Genomic DNA, 19,803 nt, shown 5'->3' on the forward strand with positions numbered 1-19,803 from the left:
GCTTAAGACATGCTCGTATCTCTCTTATCTCAACTTGTTATAAACATTGGCACTGATTGCCTTTGTGTGATTGATATCTTTTATAACGTAAGTCATAAAAGATGCCCCTAGTGTATTGTACTTCCATGACAAGAGTCCTAAGGAAAGTAGAACCAGGATAGGTAGGAAAATTTGGATTTGCATAGGTTCTTTCTTTGGAATAAAGATGGGATAATGGCTAAGCTCAAAGACTTCTCCTTTCATTGACCACTATTTGAGGTTCGCTCTTTCCACCACCTACTACTTGAAACTTGACATATTCAACCTGTCTGAACAGGATACCTAAACCAGGATCTTTCATTTTTTTTCTTCGGAAGGTATACACCCATTCTTCCAGTGCCAGACAACTTGGACCTTGAAGGGAAACGAATATGAATGAGGAACAGACTTTCAAGGACTCTATCAAAGAAGACGTACATTATTCGAGGGACTCGACTCACTTTTGATTCACCCTTAGACCTGATGTGTTTGTTTTTATAGTAAGGTTAGCCACTCTTAAGATAATTTCGAAAACCATGTCAAGAGGCACTAATTTCCTCCATCAGGATTTCCGTCATGGTTATTACCCCTTTGGATTGCTCAGTTTCAGTGCCCCTAGTTTAGAAAGGTGTCAAAGTAAATCTTACTGACACTACTTGGATTCCAAGATCCTGCCCTGTGTAGTGATTGCTTCTTCATCTCTTCGAGTCTCCTCTGGTGGGAATTCATGATTATTGCATTCCAGGTTTCTGGTCTAGCAAACCATTTGCTTCAGCTTCTGCCTGGAATTCTCATACTACTCAAATTTCAGAGTTCTCCATAATTGAGGAACTCCTTCCATGCCTTATCAGCTCAATTTTTGGAAAGTCTTCGCCCCTGACTAGATTGCCTCTTCAAGTTTTCAATCTAGTAGACCGCTACCCCCATTTTGCATAAGCCGGCTCCTTTGATTATCGACTTAGCAAACGCATGATTCTAGGCTGCCTTTTCGGGTTTTCAACCTAGTGGGTCTTCAGACTCTCGTTCTTTTCATTTCTTTCTGTTTTTTGTTTTCAATTGCCTTGAACCTTTGCTCGTTTCATCAGAAGAACCTTATAGGTAAGCTTAGGTTCAAAAGGGTTAGATATCAAAAGTTCAAACAATTTGGACCGAATCTGGTCTTGCCAGACTACCTACGTACCCCAAAAATGGAGGATCAGATCCGCATAGTTCGCTTTGGGGTTTACAAAGAATGGTTTAGCTTTTTAGCTTCAAAATTTTGGAAGGGGGATGAGTTAGCTTTTATCCCCAAGGATGACCGAACCTGAGTTGATCAGGTTGCCTACGTACCTCCGAAGAGTTGGGGATCAGGTCCGCGTAGTTCGGGTGCATAAAATGGCCCTGGTTTATAATGTAGTTGAAAGAATTGTTTGGTTTTAGAATGTTGGCTCAAAAGGCTCACAAAAGGATTTTTTAAACATTGGGATTTTGGCTATAAAGGCTCAAACGTCCAATGATGTCCTCCTGGTGTTTTGATGTATAAGCTTTTGAGGAATAAGGTTCTACAACTTTGAATATTTTATCGAGGAGTCTGGCGGTATTTTTGAGCAAGACTTCAACCACAGTGCTCCATTTGAACTTGTGCTTGACTCAAAGATCTTGAATTTATGCTCGACTCAAAGATCTTGAATTTATGCTCGACTCAAAGATCTTGAATTTATGCTCCAGATTCTTCAACTCTCATTAGTCTCCAAATGTTGAAGACAATTTCATATTCAGTTTATCTCATTGACTCCATCATATGAGTCATTGATTTTTCTAAGGAGTTGTAATAGGGACACATTCCCTTCTCCTTCTTATCTTTTCATGCTCTTTTTTTCTTTTGGACATGAGAATTGTCCGTAATCATGAAATATTCCAACTTTGAATCTCGTCAAAGATGTGCAACCCAAGTGTTCTTTTGATGCTCATTCTATGACTTCATTTTCTGGAAAGTCTTCTCTCAATTTCTCATCAGCTCCACTGGATGTCTGATGTTCATCTCTCTCAAATTCTTGCTTTTCGACTAAGTGTCTAAAGCGGAAGGAGTCTTGCTTTGCACAACGGTAGGGCATTCACCCGGTTTATCCTTATAGGATCAAGCAAGACTACCTCAAACCCCCTCTAAATAGGTTTATCAATTCTTCGCTCTCCTCTGGAGATAAAGTTTTGCCAATCCATTTTTCCCGAGTTTCGAATTTCGATACCCCTATCGACAGCCTCGATTTCTTCTTTGAGTGGCTATGCTCGACGCTCTTCCTCTCGTTTGATCATGTTTCAGATCTCGAGGGGAATTTCGTCTGCATTCTCATTCGAGAAGGGTGTCTTTAGTTTTATTTTAAACATTAGATCTAAGAGTGAATCATAGAACATCAAAGATATAAAATGAACAACTTTATTGAATTGAAGACTCTCAAGTACATCAGTAACTCTTTTTTTTTTAACGTGCCTCAATGGGCTCTACATTGGACTTGACAAATGACTGAAGCAACTGACTATGAATGAACACGACTGACAAACATAACACTTTTTTTTTTTGACATTGATACAATAAGACTTACCAACTTTGAGAGAAGAAAGTTGGTGTACACTCAACGAAAGACAAATCTAACAAAACAGGACACTTCTTCTTCAGTAATGCACTGGCACTGAAAGTTTATGGGTAGCACCCCTTCCTCTATGATGTATGACTGGGGAATCCAATCCTGGTATAGGTTCTGTTGACCTAGCTGGGTGAAATGAAAGGAAACTGGTTCAACAAATGGGTGAAGTCAATTAGGTCTGACTCCTGTCATGGAAATGACAAACACTAATTTTAGTATCTTATACATACTAGTTATTAGTGATATCGGTCTGAAATCCCTGATGCCAATAATACCATCTTTTTTTAGGAATAAGGGTAATAAAAGTAGAGTTGGATTCCCTACCAATAATGCCACGATCATGAAACTCACAAAAGAAAGCCATAACATCCCCTTTGACCACGTTCCAATAATTCTAATAGAACACAATCGGGAATCCGTCCGGGCCCTGGGCCCAGTGCTTTTTCTTTTCGTAAGAAAGAGATCGCCCTTTCCACCTCCTCCTCAGTGAAAGGTTTCTCTAGGTTGGCTTGCTGCAAAGGAGAGATTGACTTGAAATCCAGTCGGCCCATAGTTGGTCTCCAATCACACTCCTTTGAATAGAGTTCAACATAGAAATTGATAATCCTTTCCTTGATAGTGTCCATGTCCTCCACCAGAGTTTCTCCCTCCTTAATGCTGTTAATGGTATTAATTCTTCCCCTGACATTAGCCATACGATGGAAGCATTTTGTGTTTTGATCGCCAGCCTTCAACCAAGATACGCGAGACTTTTGCCTCCATTCGATTTCCTCCCTGCTCAAAATCTCTTCATGCTTCTCCAATAACGATATCTTCTCCAGCTTTTGCTGAACTGATACCCCCGAATTTTCTTCCATTCGCTCTAGGATATCCAGTGTAGTCATTATCTCGTCTTTTCTGCCACTATTAACCATGAATTGCTTCTTTTGCCAAGCTTTAATGCGCAGTTTAAGATGCTTCAGCTTCTTGTATAGAATAAATCTCTTCCACCCATCAAATACTTCCTCATTCCACCGTAGACTAACAAGATCTTCAAACTTTGGGTCCTCACACAGAGCAATATTGAATTTGAAGGGCCGAGGACCCCCATTAAAATCTGCCAAAATTAAAGCTTGGCAATTCAATTTGAAGGGCCGAGTTCCTTCCTCATTTCTTTTTACAGGTTGATTCCCTCTGCAGATTGGATTTCTTTTCACTTGCGGCAATTCAATTGGTGGTATGATTACTTGCACTTACTTGCGGCAATTCAATTGAACCAGTTTTTCAAAACGGCTTAATCGTAGGAATGGAAAGCATTGCTATTATTAGGGGTCGATTTGGGATGGTCTAGGGAATGTTTCTGCCGTAAATGACAAGGAAACAGAGTGGTAATAAAGGCCCACCACAGCCACAATTAAAGCTTTTCATCAATGGTTACAAAATTGCTCAATTCTTATCTAAAATAACGAAAATGCCATTCCATTTGGGTGACTCTTGGAGTGCCAAAATTTTCATTTCAGTTATGAAAACGCCATAGTTTCGGTGTAAGCGTCGTTTCGGATGTTTAACTTTTCTCATTCACAACTTAACAGTTAGGGGTGCAACTCGGGTCGGGTTGGGTCGGGTTGAGGCCAACCCGACCCAACCCGAGGAACCCATTTTTCCAACCAGACCCGACCCAACCCGATTTCCAACCCGACTGGACCCAACCCGACCCAACCCGATTTCACTATTTGTTTTATTTCTCCATTTTATTCTTGTATTTCAATCTCATCCTAGTCATTAGATGTTCCCCAACAAGAGGGTTAATTAGGACAACTTTCACCAAGTTTTTTATTTCTTTCTAAATTTGAGTTATATAATGACAAAACAAACATAGAAGTAAAAATTTTATACATATTGGAATTGGAAATCGGGTTTCGAGTCGGGTCGGGTCGGGTTGCCAGACACCCCAACCCGACCCAACCCGATTTCCAATTCGGGTTGATTTTTTCCAACCCAACCCAACCCGATTTTTAAAAAAACCCAACCCAACCCAAATTCGGGTTCAACCCGACCCAAGTTGCACCCCTATTAACAGTGGGTCCTTTGGAGCATTCACGGTTCTTTAGTTAGCTTCACTTAAATGCCATTTTCATTAAAAGTGTGACATGTGTCCACGGAGTCATTATGGCTTTTTGTTGTTATCCTCTACCCATCTATGTGAAACACCGATCAATTCATCCGCATGGAAAGAAAATGGGTAACTCCTGACAAAATTTTCTAGGACCCGTTTATTGTATGTATCCATGATCAGATCACTTGATCTGAATAACTATCATAAGAATGACTAGAAGCATGACGAGATCAACATGGTAGAATGACCATAGGCCCTTGATCCCTCAAGCCATGTGTTAGGCTCAATTAAGAAAACCTAAACCATTGACTTCCAATAATCCTGTATCTTAATACTTATGGTGACGGTTTACAACGGGACCATAACCGTGTGGATCGTCTCGTGTTTTTCTACAAAATCAATGATCTTGATTCTTGATACGTGCACTCATTCTAATTCACTATTTGTATATATGATCTAAACCGTACATATTGATTAACGGGACCTCACCATCAAATTAAGGTGGTCATTAATAATGTATATGGCGATTGGGTCTAAATGATTAGACCGTACTTTAGAATAGAGAGAGAGCTTTTGCTTTCCTGATGGGCTAAGTTTGACCACAATGAAAAGAAAGTAACCTATTAGATGCTAAATAGGTCCACATTGATTTTATTGATATGGTTATGATACTTATTCTTTGAAATAAATACCCATGTTTCTTTTTACATTGGTGAATTGTGAATGCTCCTTCTAAACCTGTGAAGTATGTAAAATCATCTATAGTCATGGAAAAATGAACCCAAGTAGAATGAGATATCAGTCCTCTGTATTAATGTGGTGATACATGAGATTGAGACTTATAAATATCACAACAAGCAATATAATTAGTAGATTATATTGTGTGACCTGCATTACTTACTTCTCCATGATTTGTGTTGGGGTGTAAGTTTGCACAAAAATATGAAGATATTATGTGGGGGGTATTTGAGGTCTAAGAATATCTGATGAATTACAACATGATTAGAGAGATATGTTATTGATCTCACTTGATATTCTATGTATATCTAGATGCTAGATATGTTGTTTCAAGTTTAATAGTTTACGGTCACGAATGCCATAATTAAAATATAAATATTATTTAAATACACGATTATAGGGTATCATGTATAGAATTTGCTTGATATATGAAACAAAGTAACTAAGTGTTTTGGTACATATTGGAAAATGAAGAAATCCTCATTTTAACGGTTGAGGTTTGGATTTCAATGAATCCAAGATGACAAATGTGATTCATTACAAAGTAACAGAAAATTCTTCATGGTAAATTTTTTGTTTAATTAAGAAATGGTGGGGATACCAAGTAACACAAATAGTTGGGTTACAAATTTATTAGGATTGATAACCTCGGTATCATGTTTCTAAACCAAATGAAAGTTAATCAATAATGAGATTGATTCAATAGTTTCAAGTAAAACTTGAAATCAAGTTACTAAAATATTGAGTATAAATGACACATGGATCAACTGGATGATTTTATCATAAATCATGTTCCAAATCAGTAACTTTAGAAGTTATATATTATTAACATGTTGAATAAACCGAAGCATATTTAATGTGATTCTCTTGATTCTATTTAGTGACTCTCTTACTATCAATAGCTTTATAGTGACTCTCTTGATGCCATAATTGCTTGTATGAAAAATGATCTTTTGATTTCTAGTTTTAAAGACCTTAAAATTTGCAAATGTAAAACTTTTATGTAAAAAATCATGAACAAGCAAATGTGTTTGATAATGAAAATGACTTCTCTTTGAATCTCGTTACATATGGAAAGTATAATTACTTTGATTACAATCCTGTGTTTACTTCTTTGCTTAAGTAATGGATTGAATGATGATCATAGTGTTAGTAAAATGAGCTTGCTAACATACTTGGTAGTTTGAGATATGTTATAAATTGTATATTGCATATGCACAAGACGTTGATGTAGATATGCTAGTTGTACTAGTACATATTGGTGAAATACTATTAGTAGTATTGTGAAATATCTCAAACTCAAAATTATTATGAGATTCACTATATGAGATGTCTTGCTATTCTATAAGGAATAAGTGGCATTGTTTAGAATCAGACGATTCTTGAGTCACTAGCAGTTATGCATTGTTCAATAAGTGTGAGTGCAATCTCTTGGATATCAACGAAATAAACTAAGAATGTTCAATTCACTAAGGAATTAGAGCTTCTTTCACAAACTCTTGCCTGTAAAAAGGCAAGCTGGTTGAAAAGTGTATTTTCAACTCATATACTCAATTGAGGAGATGGTGTAACTAAACTTAGTGAGTTTGATTTATTACATGAAGTCTATGTGGTTACACCCGTAATCCGAGACGTAATAACTCGGAACACTATTAGAATATTGAAATACCTTAAAGGCATTATTATTGTTATGGTTCTCTAACGAATTGAGTTATGCTAGAAAAATACAATGGTGTTAATTGGTTGTCAGGATTAAATCTAGGAGTGAACATACATTCACTCTAGGCAAAGTCATGGTCATTTGAGAGTCAACTAGAAAAACCGATATAGCCAGATCCTTTGTGGGATCATAATTTAGTACTTTAAAATAAGCAAGTGAAAACCGCAAAAGGGGAGACCTATGGAGAAGACTACCTGGTAAAACATCCAGAGTGGAAGCCGCCAGAGTGAAGTTACCATAGAAGTGGGCCACCGCGGAATAAGTGTCTTGTGGAAAGGGCTACCTGGAAAGTTCTAGAATGAATGCCGCCACAGAGTAAGTCGTAGATAACGACACTCTCTTATATATATATATATATATATATATATATATATATATATATTCTACTTTAGAATAAATCTGCTTCTCGTATTACAATCGATTATCAGGATGTTATTGCAAGGGCAAATCATGATGTTTAAAAAGAGAAATCCTGACATACTCGTCGGAAGAAAATTACTCTATTTGAAAATTAGAGTGAGTTTGTGAGATTGGTAGACAATTGTCATAAAAAAAAGGACTAATGAAGAAATTAGCTATGTGTACATCGATGTGAATGGGTCTAATGCCCATTGATTGAGTCTCACAAATGGACTGGTTAAAACTTAGTCAGAAGCACATCGAGGGGGATGGGTATAAGGCCCATGTATTGAACCACCTGTAATGGTAACCCAACCTAACTAACCGGAGATCCCAAGAAGTAGGTTGAATGGGAGCAACAAGTTACTTGAGTGGTTTGTTTTGTACCATGATAAAGTGAATTTCACTTAACCTATCCCTATGGTGTGCATGGGTGCAACCTGTAACGAAAAGAAGATGAGTTATTAAACTCTTAATGCTATCTATAGCTGAGTTTTCAGTGGGGTGCGTAGTTGTAGGGGCACTCTTGATAAATACACCTATGTGAGTGTGGAAGTGTGGCCGCTTCCTATGAGAATTGGGCTGATTCTCTAAAGCGCTCATGAAACAGGATCGAGCACTTGGCCGAAAAGTGCTACACCGTAGAATACGCTTATGTTTGAATTTGTTATGTGTGTGATATGTTGTCTCAGTTTATCACTCAAAGTTTTTGGTTCAAGACTTCAGTTCACCAAATACTTGGTATATCTACACTAAGTCTAGGTTCAAGTCCAAAAGACACCTATACTGATGCATGAGTTATTCTCTTGCCTTGATCAGAAAGTTCCTTCCGTAATTTCATTGATATCTTACAATTTTGAATTTGTGGGGGATTGTTGACTTTTATTTAATTTAAAAATAAAAGTCATTTAGAAATTCAAAATTTGTGTATTTATTTTATACAAAAAGGTCACATTTATTTTAAAAGAGAAGAGAAGTGTATCTCAAGTGTTTTTTCTTCCCATATGTTTTGATAAAGGAAAGTGTCTCTTCAAAATCCCTCTTCAATTCCTATAAATAGATATGCATGTATTCGTAGGAAGGGGGCTTTTCTTTCTTCCCAATTTGTTCCTCTCCTTCTCTCTGGTCAAGGCTGCATAAAGCGTGTTCGCTAGGCATCCGGGTAGCGTGAGTGCACACCTCCTGGAGCAGAGTTGTTGTATCCTGAAGGCATACGTCGGAGTTGTCATATTGCACCACGATTTGTCGTATGTGGGGGCAATACTTGTCTCAAGGACAGCGGATTTAGATCTGTGCCTCGACTCAAAAGATAATTTCCTTCCTCATTTCTTTTTACAGGTTGATTCCCTCCGCAGATTGGATTTCTTTTCACTTGCGGCAATTCAATTGGTGGTATGATTACTTGCACTTTCTATATTCTCTACTGTTATTTTTGATCTGAAATTACTTGAATCATTTTTATCTTTTCACTTGCGGCAATTCAATTGGTGGTATGTTTACTTGCACTTTCTATATTCTCTACTGTTATTTTAAAATCTAAAATTACTTGAATCATTTTTATCTAACACTATCTTCCCCTTAAGGTTCTTGAGATGCCGAATTGTGAATGCTTTAGCCTCATCCAAGATACTTTCTCCTTCGAAAGCAAGGTACGAAGCTTCGTACAAGCTTAACATTCCCTTCACTTCTTGGCAAAGGCATGACTTGAAACGGCCCATCTCGTCCTTGAATCTTTTAAAAATATCTAAACCTCAGAAAAGTTCCAAATTAAGTTAGACCAAACTATCAAACAAATTAAATGTTTATATGAGTATTGGTAAGATAGGAAAAGGATTTACCTTGTGCGATATCATAACCATGTTTCGTAAGGAGCCTAAAGCGGAGAGTGGTGGCATAGAGATCACCCTCTACACCCTTGTTGTTATTGGTAGACACAAATATGGTGTGTAGGCCACCTTTGATCTCCTTGTCAAAGAGGTATCCCACCCCTAGATGTGGAAGGGCATTGATTAACTCGAGCAGAGCCAATGGATAACATTTCCCTTTGTTAATTGTTAGTCCCTGTTTGGTTTGGATTTTGAGAACCGATTGTGAGTTAAAAACTGATTATTGGTGACTCACTATTGGTTCTCAAAATCCATAACAATCCGGCGTGAGTTGAGGTGGTCAACAATTGGTACCATATCAAATTGGGTCAACCCGACCCGACCCAACCCGAATTGAAAATCGGGTTGGGTCGGGTTGAGGAAATTGCAAATCGGGTTGGGTCGGGTTGAACCCAGTCGGGTTGGAAATCGGGTTGGGTTGGAAAATATGGGTTCCTCGGGTTGGGTCGGGTTGAGACCCAAGTTGCACCCCTAACGATGACGAAAAAACAACTTTTCCTTATTCACTATGTGCGGGTCAAATTACGGAAAGTTTGATATTATGAATGCAGGACACCTGTAAAAATATTGACGAATTCTGGGCACCTTAAGGGGAACAACAATTATGGAAACCTCTATAGATTGGAGGGCTAGGATCAGCCTATGGAAATTATTTTACGGGCACAACCTATTTGTGTTGTGTTCCATCACACGGATGGTTTAGATCAACCTATAATGTGATCTGTACAATTCTTTGTCGGCACGTGTATAGCACGGGGTTTTTTGCTAGTGTATATATATATATATATATATATATATATATATATATATATATATAGAGAGAGAGAGAGAGAGAGAGAGAGAGAGAGAGGAAACAGAGTGTGCGGTCGAGGGCCCAAACACATGGGTCCCACATTTTTTGTGCTGATCAAAACCATTCATTTGCAAGGCCCTATCATAGATAGGGTGTGTACATAAAATCAAGTCCATTGGATCATCCTAACCCCTCCAAAAGTGGAGGGCAAAAATGGGCAGATTTGTGGCAAATGGTGTCTGTCCATTTTGACCTCCACAAATGGATGGGTTAGGATGATCCTATGGAGCTGATTTTTTGTACATACCCCATCTATGTAAAGGCCTTTCAAATGAATGCTTTGGATCATCCTAACAAAGTGTGCCCACATGAGTTTGGGGCCCTCGACCGCACCTAAGCTTGGTGTGTGTGTATATATATATATATATATATATATATATATATATATATATATATATATATATATATATGAGAAAACGGTTTTTACACATATGTGTAGAGAGTTCTCTACACACTAGCTTAAAATACAGTGGGGGCCCACATTGTTTGGGTGATCCAAGCCATCCATTTTAAAGGCCCTCACATAGATAGGGTGTCTACAAAAAATCAGATCCATAGGATCATCCGAACCCTACGATTTGTGGAGGTAAAATGGATGTCTTTAAACCTTCACAAATTAGTTCATTTTTTGCCTCCAAAGTTCGAATGGTTAGGATGATCCTATGGATCTGATTTTTTGTGGACACCCTATCTATGAGAGGGCCTTAAAAATGAATGGTTTGGATCACTCAAATAATGTGGCCCCCACTGTATTTTAAGCTAGTGTGTAGATAACTTATCTACACATGTGTGTAGGAACCGTTTTCTCTCTCTCTCTCTCTCTCTCTATATATATATATATATATATGAGGAATAAGATTGTGTGGTCGAGGGCCCAAACACATGGGTCCCACATTTTTTGTGCTGATCAAAACCATTCATTTGCAAGGCCTCATCATAGATAAGGTGTGTACAAAAAATCAAGTCCATTGGATCATCCTAACCCCTCCAAAAGTGGAGGGCAAAAAATGGACATATTTGTGGCAAACGGTGTCTGTCCATTTTGCCCTCTACTTTTGGATGGGTTAGGATGATCCTATGGAGCTGATTTTTTGTACATACCCCATCTATGTAAGGGCCTTTCAAATGATTGCTTTGGATCATCCTAACAAAGTGGGCCCACATGAGTTTGGGGCCCTCGACCGCACCTAAGCTTGGTGCGGTCGACCGCACACTCCTTTTCCTCTCTCTCTCTCTCTCTCTATATATATATATATATATATATATATATATATATATATATATATATATATAGAGAGAGAGAGAGAGAGAGAGAGAGAGAGTAAGGACTAGACCTGGCAAACGGGTGGGTCGGGCCAGGTCAACCCGCGGGTGATGCGGGTGCGGGTCACACGGGTCGGTTCAGGAGATGACCCGCATTTTTACGGGTCAGAATTTAGGTGACCCGCGCGACCCGCAGGTGGGACGGGTCAACCCGCGGGTCACCCGCAAATACGGGGATTGTAATTCCCATGATTTCACCGCATCAGTTTTTTCCCGTAATTGTCATAACTTTCTACATTTTGTTGGTATTTTTTTCATAATTTTAAAACTTTAACCATTTCTAGGTAATTTTTCATTTAAAACTTTATAACTTCAGCTATTTAACTTTTTTTTGGTAATGATTACTTTTTTTCTTATTTTTGCTTTTGCCAGGAACCTTTGATATCTGTGCGCATCTCTGCACCAAGGATGACCACATGCCGAGAAGTGGCATAGGAGAAGTTTGCTAGCAAATTCCTATGAAAAAAAGAAGAAGAAGGAAATGTTATCAACACTACTGTTTTCTTATGAGGGCACTCTCACTTTATTAAAAGTATGGTATGGCCCACACCATAGGATGATCCAAACCGTCCATTAGATGGGCCATAGCCTAAATAGGTTATGCTCCAAAAATCATTTCCATAGGATGATCCTAACCCTCCAATCTGAATGTTAGAGGGTTGATCCTAACCCTCTATAGATCAGAGGGTTAGAATCAACCAATGGAAATAATTTTGGGGCATAATCTATTTAGGCTATGGCCCATCTAATGAACGGTTTGGATAATCCTATGGTGCGGGCCATACCGTACTTTTTATAAAGTGAGGAGTGCCCTCATAAAAAAACAGTAGTGCTGATAACATTCTCCAAAAAATACAATAAAAAAGCGGGTGCCCACAGGTTGACCAGACCCGACCCGTGTTTTTGCGGGTTGGGTCACCCACGGGTTAGTTTTGACGGGTCACTAAAACTCGGACCCGTGCCCGCAAATTTGCGGGTGGGTCGGGTCGACCCGCGGGCACGGGTTGCTTTTGCCAGGTCTAGTAAGGACATTGAAGAGAGAGAAAGAAAAATAAAAATAATTGAGTGAGCTGCTGATTAAAGCAACCGGGCCCATATGTGTCTTAGCCTCTTGGATTCGTATCCACTTGTGACCTGTGTCTTAGTCTCTTATCTTGGATGATTCTGAGTGTTCTTACTTATTTAAGTAAATCGGATCCTTCGGTTTTTGTTTGTTTCCTCTAGTGCTGGGACTGGGACCATGTTGGTGCTCTTTCTTCGATTAATAAAAGCCTCATTCGGACAAAAAAAAATTGTTCTAATTGAATGATACAAATCTTAGGAACCCACGTTGATACCTACGTCCTACTAACCTGCCATATCATCAAAGAAACAAAGAAAATGAGTGGAGAGAAATGCACAAACTCAAGGACAATGTGGGAGTATGAAACCTTTTTTTGGTGATGTTTCTAAACTTTTTTCTTATTTATTTTAAAAGAGGTGACCAAAATATGAGCAACAGAGATCCACAAAGAGAAATGTCACGAGGTTATAACCATTCTCAATGAGAGAGAGATTGTTATGGAAACTGAAATGTAACTTCTAAAAAAAGCACAAAGTTCCCAGATTGCATACGATTAAAGAAGGAAAATGGAAATAAAAAACCAGAGAAGTTCATATTTAATTTGATCAGTGTTGTACAAAGAGATATATGAAAAGAGTACCTAAGAAAGTCAATTTCTTTTGGACACTAACGGTGTAGGTAACTTTGGCACATTGAGGAGTGTGGGAAGGAATATTTCGGACTGGAAGATATGTTTTCCTAGAGATAGCAACCTTGGATTTCAATATGATTCATTTAAATGTCTATACCATAACATGTTAGGGGTAGCTAAGCATGTCAAGATGAGTCCCATTAGGGATTGTTGGGTTGGTCTTGAACGAATGAGTCAGCTTTTCCATAAAATAATACTGTTATAAGATACCCTGGTGGAAGGTGATGTTGCAAGCGTAATTACGTGGAAAGGGAGTGGTGTTTTCACATAGCTTTGTTAATATTTAGTACGCAAAACTAACAAGAAAAATACTCAAAACTTGTTTACTAAGTAGAGGAAACAGTGGCTGGGTTGAAAGGGTGCTATATTTCTTCTCCCTCTCTGTTACAACAACTCGGTGTTTGTGGAAGGAAAGGCTTTTCAAATTCATGGAGAAAGCTCTCAATACGTGCTCAGGAGGGTTATATCCCCTTGTTCCAAGATTACAACTTACTCAAACACCCCTCTCAACAACACACGGTATCTCTCTATCTGTCACTCTTGCTATGAAAACCGAGGGTTGAATTTTCAAACAATTGCGAGTACCAGCTGACGCTGGTCAATCCGGTATCTAGAAATTGGTAGATATTATTATGAAAATTTAACCACATATTAATGGGATTTTGGTCATTTTCCTGTTAATTAAGATCAAGAGGAAAATGCAAAATAAAGAGATAGAGTTACCACTTCCAAAACTTCATTCAAAATAAGTCTTTCTTATACTCTGTAGATAAATGTTTCAAATTTCAGTGAAAAGGAAAAAGTTACCTTTTAAAATGACAAAAATGCCGCTGTTGCAGAATGATATGTTTTGATAGGGTGGGCTCCACCAATTCAACCCAAATTAGGATCCAATTAATGTAAAAGAATATTAATAATAATAAGAAAATGACAAGACGTGAAAGAGAAAAAAACTTGGCTCTAGATCAGTTTGGGGGAACTTCCTCAAACCCTTGCTAATAGCTCCAATAGCAAGGGGTGTGGAAATATCAATTCCATCACACCCCTTGCTATTAGAGGGGTTGGAGGAACTTCCTCCAAACTGATCAGGAGCCAAGTTTTGTTCATGTAGGTGGGGGAACGGCTAAAGCAAAAATAAATCCGAGAATCTTGTTCAAAACCGTGACCCACGAGAAATCCGAAAATCTTGTTCAAAACCGTGACCCACGAGAGAGCCTGTTTCATGTGCATCTCATTTTTTTCAAGGCTAATTGATTGCGTTAGTGTGTATTAATCATAAGTAAGCAGTATTTGGGTGTGGACCAACCGACTTAGACACATGTAAGTTCTGTTTGCGTGTGGACAAAATGACTTGGACTCATGTAAGTTCTGTTCGGGTGTGGGCGAACTGATTGTATGCAAAGTCTTTTTCCCCTTTCATTGCTCGTTTATCACCACAAGCTCCTCTACCGTCCAGAAACATTGGCCTCCCTACCTCAAGTATATAAGTGCACTTGGGGTTTCATCTTTCATTCACAACTTCATCTTTGTTCATCTAACAAAGAAAAGAAGAATCAGAACCCCTAATTGAGTATTTCTTACTAGTCTCTAAACTAGTAGCTTTCCCACTAGCTTTCATGGCTTTCCCCCTTGAATTTTGTTCTTCAACCCCATCTCCCACAACTGTATCAAGTGAAACCCAAAGGACCAAAGGCCCTTACATGTGCATTGCTCATCATCAAAGCTCCACCCATGACAACAGTTTGGCCTTTACACCATCTAACACTTACCTGGTAAGGCCACCATTACTCTTTTAGATTTAGATGAGATAATACACTTAATTTTATTTTTGGTTTTATTGTCCTTACTCTTCCTCTTCCATGTTTGATGATCAAAAGATTTAATATTCTGTTCTGTTTTCACTAACATTGTCACTCAAATAGGATGGCCTGCGCATCAAACAAATGGAGAAGGTGAAGGAAGTACGGCTTATGCTACGCGAAGCCGGTAACACGTTGGAGGGTATGATTATGATCGATTCTCTGCAACGCTTGGGCATCAATTACCACTTCCAGGAAGAGATCGAAGCCATTCTAGATTTCCATCATCGGAGTCTTGATGTTAGTCCTGGTTTGACACATCGTAGCTTGTACGAAGTTGCGCTTTGCTTCCGATTGTTGCGCCAACATGGGCACTATGTATCCGCAGGTGGGTACTTCTATTGACATATCAGTATATCACTAAAACTATAGTTAAAGATGAGAGATCAGTTGGATATTTTCAAAATGTCTTTATTTTTAAAATATAAAAAATGGGTAAAAGTCTTTTGATTCAAAAGAAACTTGATTAATGAAAGGGTGCTTTTTTTATATTTAAAAAATACTTATTTTAAATGAAAGTATATCTTTCAGTGAAAGTGGGTACTTCATATCCTTTTACTTCCTATAAAAGGCTTTATTCTTCCTTGTCCCTTTCAGTTCCAACTAAGTGGGGGCATACTAGTTCGGTATTGGACTTTATTTCCATGTGGCCACTTGCAATAGTGGGGAAATAAAAGTCTATAACATAAAGCTTTAATAGGCTTGCCTTGCCTAATTTTTTATTTTTTTTTACCTCATTCCATTTGTCCCTATGTTTCCTAATTTGAACATTTGCATCTTCGTAATTTGATCATTCATCATACCAATTAGTCTCAACTAGATCTCCTACTGACTACTCTGCATGGAACAGATGTGTTTAAGAACTTCAAAGACAAGGAGGGGACATTTGGCCAATACGTAGGTAAAGACATAAGGGGAATGATGGGTTTATATGAAGCTTCACACCTCAGAATAGATGGCGAGGATATACTTGATGAAGCTTATGACTTCACCGGCAAGCACCTTAAGGCTTCGATGATAGTTATGGAACCGGACCTCGCGGACCTAGTAAGACATACCTTGGAGCATCCTTTTCACATGACATTGCCAAGGTTCAATGCCAACTACTACCTCAAAAACTACCAAGGAGACAATGGGAGGACAGGAGTCTTACAAGAACTAGCAAAATTGGATTTCAACATCGTTCAATCCTTGCATCAAGGAGAGCTTAGAGCCATTCTAAAGTTAGTAATTCTGTTACCAATTGAATTTTACTTCAGACTAATATCAGACTTTCTAACTTAATGACTTCTCCTTCAAAATTCAGGTGGTGGAAAGACCTGGGTTTGTCAAAGGAATTATGTTTTGTTAGAGACCAACCAGTGAAATGGTTCATGTGGCCCATGGCAATGCTCTCACACCCTCAATTCTCAAAGTACAGAGTCGACCTCACAAAACCCATATCGCTTGTTTACATAATTGATGACATTTTCGATGTCTATGGGACACTTGATGAACTCATCCTCTTCAGAGAAGCAGTCAATAGGTGAGTAAGAAAAAACCCAATTTTCTTTCTGCTTCTAAGAATTAAAAAATATGTATATTATAGAGTGATATTCAACAAATTACAGATGGGAAGTCACTGAGATTGAGCAGCTACCGAGATACATGAAGATATGCTTCATGGCTCTATATAACATCAGTAATGAGATTTCAGACAAGATTCAGATGGAACATGGATGGAATCCCCTACAATCTCTGAGAAAATCGGTATATTCATTAAAACATGAATTGACTTTCTTACTGTCATTAATGGTGAAATTAAGTCACAAATTCTAACAACTGAATCATATTTCCTTGTCTAATTAACCAGTGGGGGAAGCTATGCAATGCATTCATGGTAGAGGCAAAATGGTTTCGGTCTAGACATATCCCAAAGACAGATGAGTACATGAGAAATGGAGTAATTAGTTCGGGAGTACCCCTTGTATTACTTCACATGCTTTTTCAGTTGGGAGAAGGGATGGCAAAAGAGAGTGTAGATAGTGTCGACGATATTCCAGGCCTCTTAACCTGGCCCGCAACCATTCTTCGGCTTTGGGACGATTTGGGAAGTGCAAAGGTACGATGATTAGTGGTTGACAATTGATGCAATGATTTTGGTCTAGCGTAAAAATAGAAACAAAAAGGAAAATCCATGAAGTCAAAATAAAACATGAAAATCCATTGAAAAGGAATTCAAGGGTCCATTTTTTTAATTCAAGAAAAATTTCACCCTGATGGGAATTGCTATAAGCTTGATTTTTAGGCACCGACACACCATATAAATAGTCACTCTGACCCCACCGCTACCGTATTTTACTAAGCTTTTATTTTTTCAGGAATCTCTATTGAGCAACCCTTCATGTCCCATGTTTTTGTAACTACATAGACTCCTCATATTGTTTCTTTTTGGGTAAATAACTGTTACGTGCCAAAGAGTTGGAATAATTGCATGAAAATGCTAGTTGTTTTAAAAACTCGTATAAATATTATTTTTGCCAAAAAAAAAGAAAAGAATTCGAGGACGAAAATTCCCCTGGCTTCGACTAATTTTGGCTTCGAGTACCTACTTTAGCTTTGAGCAACTCATTTTTGGCTTCGAATAACTCATTTTTCACTTCGAGTGCGTATTTTGGCTTCAACGAACTTTTTTCGGCTTCAAGTAACATATTTTGGATTCGAGTAAACTGTTTTTCGCTTTGATTAAACATTTTTGACTTCAACTAACATATTTTTAGCTTCGACTATTTTTTTTTTAATCTTCGAGTAACTCATTTTTTGCTCCGAGCAACTCATTTTTCTCTTTGACAACCTATTTTTGGCTTTGAATAACTTTTTTTTTGTGGCTCGAGTAACCTATTTGGATTCGAGTAAACTGTTTTTGGCTTCGACTAAGCATTTTTTACTTCAACTCACATATTTTTGGCTTCAACTAAGCATTTTTTGCTTCAAATAAGCAATTTTGGTTTTGACTAACCTATTTTTGGCTTCGACTAGCTTATTTTGGCTTTGGCAAAGCAATTTTGGCTTCAACTAAGCATTTTTTGTTTCGAATAAGCAATTTTGGCTTTGACTAACCTATTTTTTGCTTCGACTAGCTTATTTTGACTTTGACGAAGCAATTTTGGCTTCAACGAAGCTACTTTAGGCTTCGAATAAGCATCTTTGTAGAGCAGAGTGAATAGTGCCATTATCAAAATATGGTAGTGAGGATATCTCTGATTTTTTTAATTAACATCATGATATTTTGTAATTTTGTATAAAACGACAAAATTCAAAAAATTTCTCCAGATTTTGAATAATCATTGAGATATCTTCATATTATATCCTTACTAAGGAAAATATGACAAAAAATTAATGCCATATTTTGAAGTGCTAATTTTTTTTAAATGTAAATTTTTATATATTTGAAACATTTATAATATCTTGAGTAAACCCTTTCGGAGTTCCGGAGAAATTCCTGAGACTTATTTGTAACTATGATGACAATACCTGAGAACCACAATAACCCATTCGGATGCCACTAAAATAGAATAAAAATTAGAAATTGGAGAAAGTGTATGATAGGGTTCTCAGGAGTGTTATGTGGTGGGTCCTTGAAAGGAAAAAAAGTGCCTAAATTACTGAAAAAAATTTCTTCTTCAAAATTGAGAGATAGGCTGTATTTTTGTAATACAATTCCGTCATCAAACTAACAAATGTTCCCATGATATTTGAAGGATGAGAACCAAGAAGGATATGATGGGTCATATGTAGAGTGCTACATGAAAGAAAATGGGAGCTCTTCTTCCCTTGAAAATGCACGTGAAGCGGTGAAATATATGATATCGAATGCATGGAAGAAACTCAACGAGGAATGCCTTTGTTCAAATCAATTCTCTCCATGTTTCAAAGAAGCCTCACTAAACGCTGCTAGGATGATCGAGGTCATGTACAGTTATGACCACAATCAACACCTCCCAGCCCTTGAGCAGCTCATCAACTCATTGCTCAACGAAAGCATCCCTTTAACCAAACCCTGAAAATGTATATGTGCTTGTATGCGACCATATATGTAAGGATACACCCTTATATATTTTTCTCGCATGGGAAGAAAGATGTACGAAGATAGTGGCAATACTCAGGGAAGGTTCCCGAATGGTTCTCTTGTTTCTATATTTATATCCTCGTTGTTCTTTTGCCTGCTAAATGCATTTTCAAACAAAGAATATCCAGTATCCACACTTACGTTTGCACCCATTTTTGAATTTCCCTTCGGAGTCAAAGCAAACTTTACATGCCAGCAGTCACTTCTCTAGAAGATAAGGGCAAAAATTATTCTCCAACAAGGGAACATATGAAAGTTCAAAGCTAAAGTGGGTAGTAAATGCAAGTTCCCTCTCAAGGGTAGTGGTGAGTAGTTACTGTTAACTTACGAACTTCTCCAAAAGCTTAAGCTATTGGAAAAAGGTGTTATTTATCTTTTATACTTTAACACTCCCCCACACGTGTGGCCACCTTGGCAAACACGTGGCAC

General features: G+C 37.9%; 2 protein-coding genes across 2 annotated transcripts; one reads left to right on the forward strand and one right to left on the reverse strand.

The window, feature by feature from the left end:
- Positions 1–2,986: 2,986 nt before the first annotated feature.
- Positions 2,987–9,309, reverse strand: LOC143857012 (uncharacterized). Its single transcript, XM_077367285.1, has 2 exons — positions 9,138–9,309; positions 2,987–3,735 (listed from the first exon to the last, which is right to left on the reverse strand). Exons 1-2 carry the CDS (start codon positions 9,307–9,309, stop codon positions 2,987–2,989), a joined length of 921 nt encoding a protein of 306 aa, XP_077223400.1.
- A 4,439-nt stretch (positions 9,310–13,748) lies between these two features.
- Positions 13,749–19,517, forward strand: LOC143857186 ((3S,6E)-nerolidol synthase 1-like). The gene is made up of 7 exons (XM_077367578.1): positions 13,749–15,179; positions 15,330–15,594; positions 16,117–16,489; positions 16,573–16,791; positions 16,877–17,015; positions 17,119–17,367; positions 19,007–19,517. Exons 1-7 carry the CDS (start codon positions 15,024–15,026, stop codon positions 19,307–19,309), a joined length of 1,704 nt encoding a protein of 567 aa, XP_077223693.1. The 5' UTR covers positions 13,749–15,023; the 3' UTR covers positions 19,310–19,517.
- The last annotated feature ends 286 nt before the right edge of the window (positions 19,518–19,803 follow it).

Source organism: Tasmannia lanceolata, unplaced genomic scaffold (assembly GCF_043159265.1).
Source record: "Tasmannia lanceolata isolate RefF3 unplaced genomic scaffold, GAP_Taslan_0.1 ptg000024l, whole genome shotgun sequence".
Classification (NCBI taxonomy): domain Eukaryota; kingdom Viridiplantae; phylum Streptophyta; class Magnoliopsida; order Canellales; family Winteraceae; genus Tasmannia; species Tasmannia lanceolata.

Excerpts from the sequence above, each read along its gene's own strand:
- LOC143857186 (XM_077367578.1), top strand. The coding sequence starts at position 15,024 with ATGGCTTTCCCCCTTGAATTTTGTTCTTCAACCCCATCTCCCACAACT. Across the intron at positions 15,180-15,329 it reads CACCATCTAACACTTACCTG|GATGGCCTGCGCATCAAACA; the intron begins GTAAGGCCACCA and ends TCACTCAAATAG. Across the intron at positions 16,792-16,876 it reads TTCAGAGAAGCAGTCAATAG|ATGGGAAGTCACTGAGATTG; the intron begins GTGAGTAAGAAA and ends AACAAATTACAG.
- LOC143857012 (XM_077367285.1), bottom strand. The coding sequence starts at position 9,309 with ATGGGCCGTTTCAAGTCATGCCTTTGCCAAGAAGTGAAGGGAATGTTA. Across the intron at positions 3,736-9,137 it reads GTTAGATAAAAATGATTCAA|ATTTTAATGGGGGTCCTCGG; the intron begins GTAATTTTAGAT and ends TAATTTTGGCAG.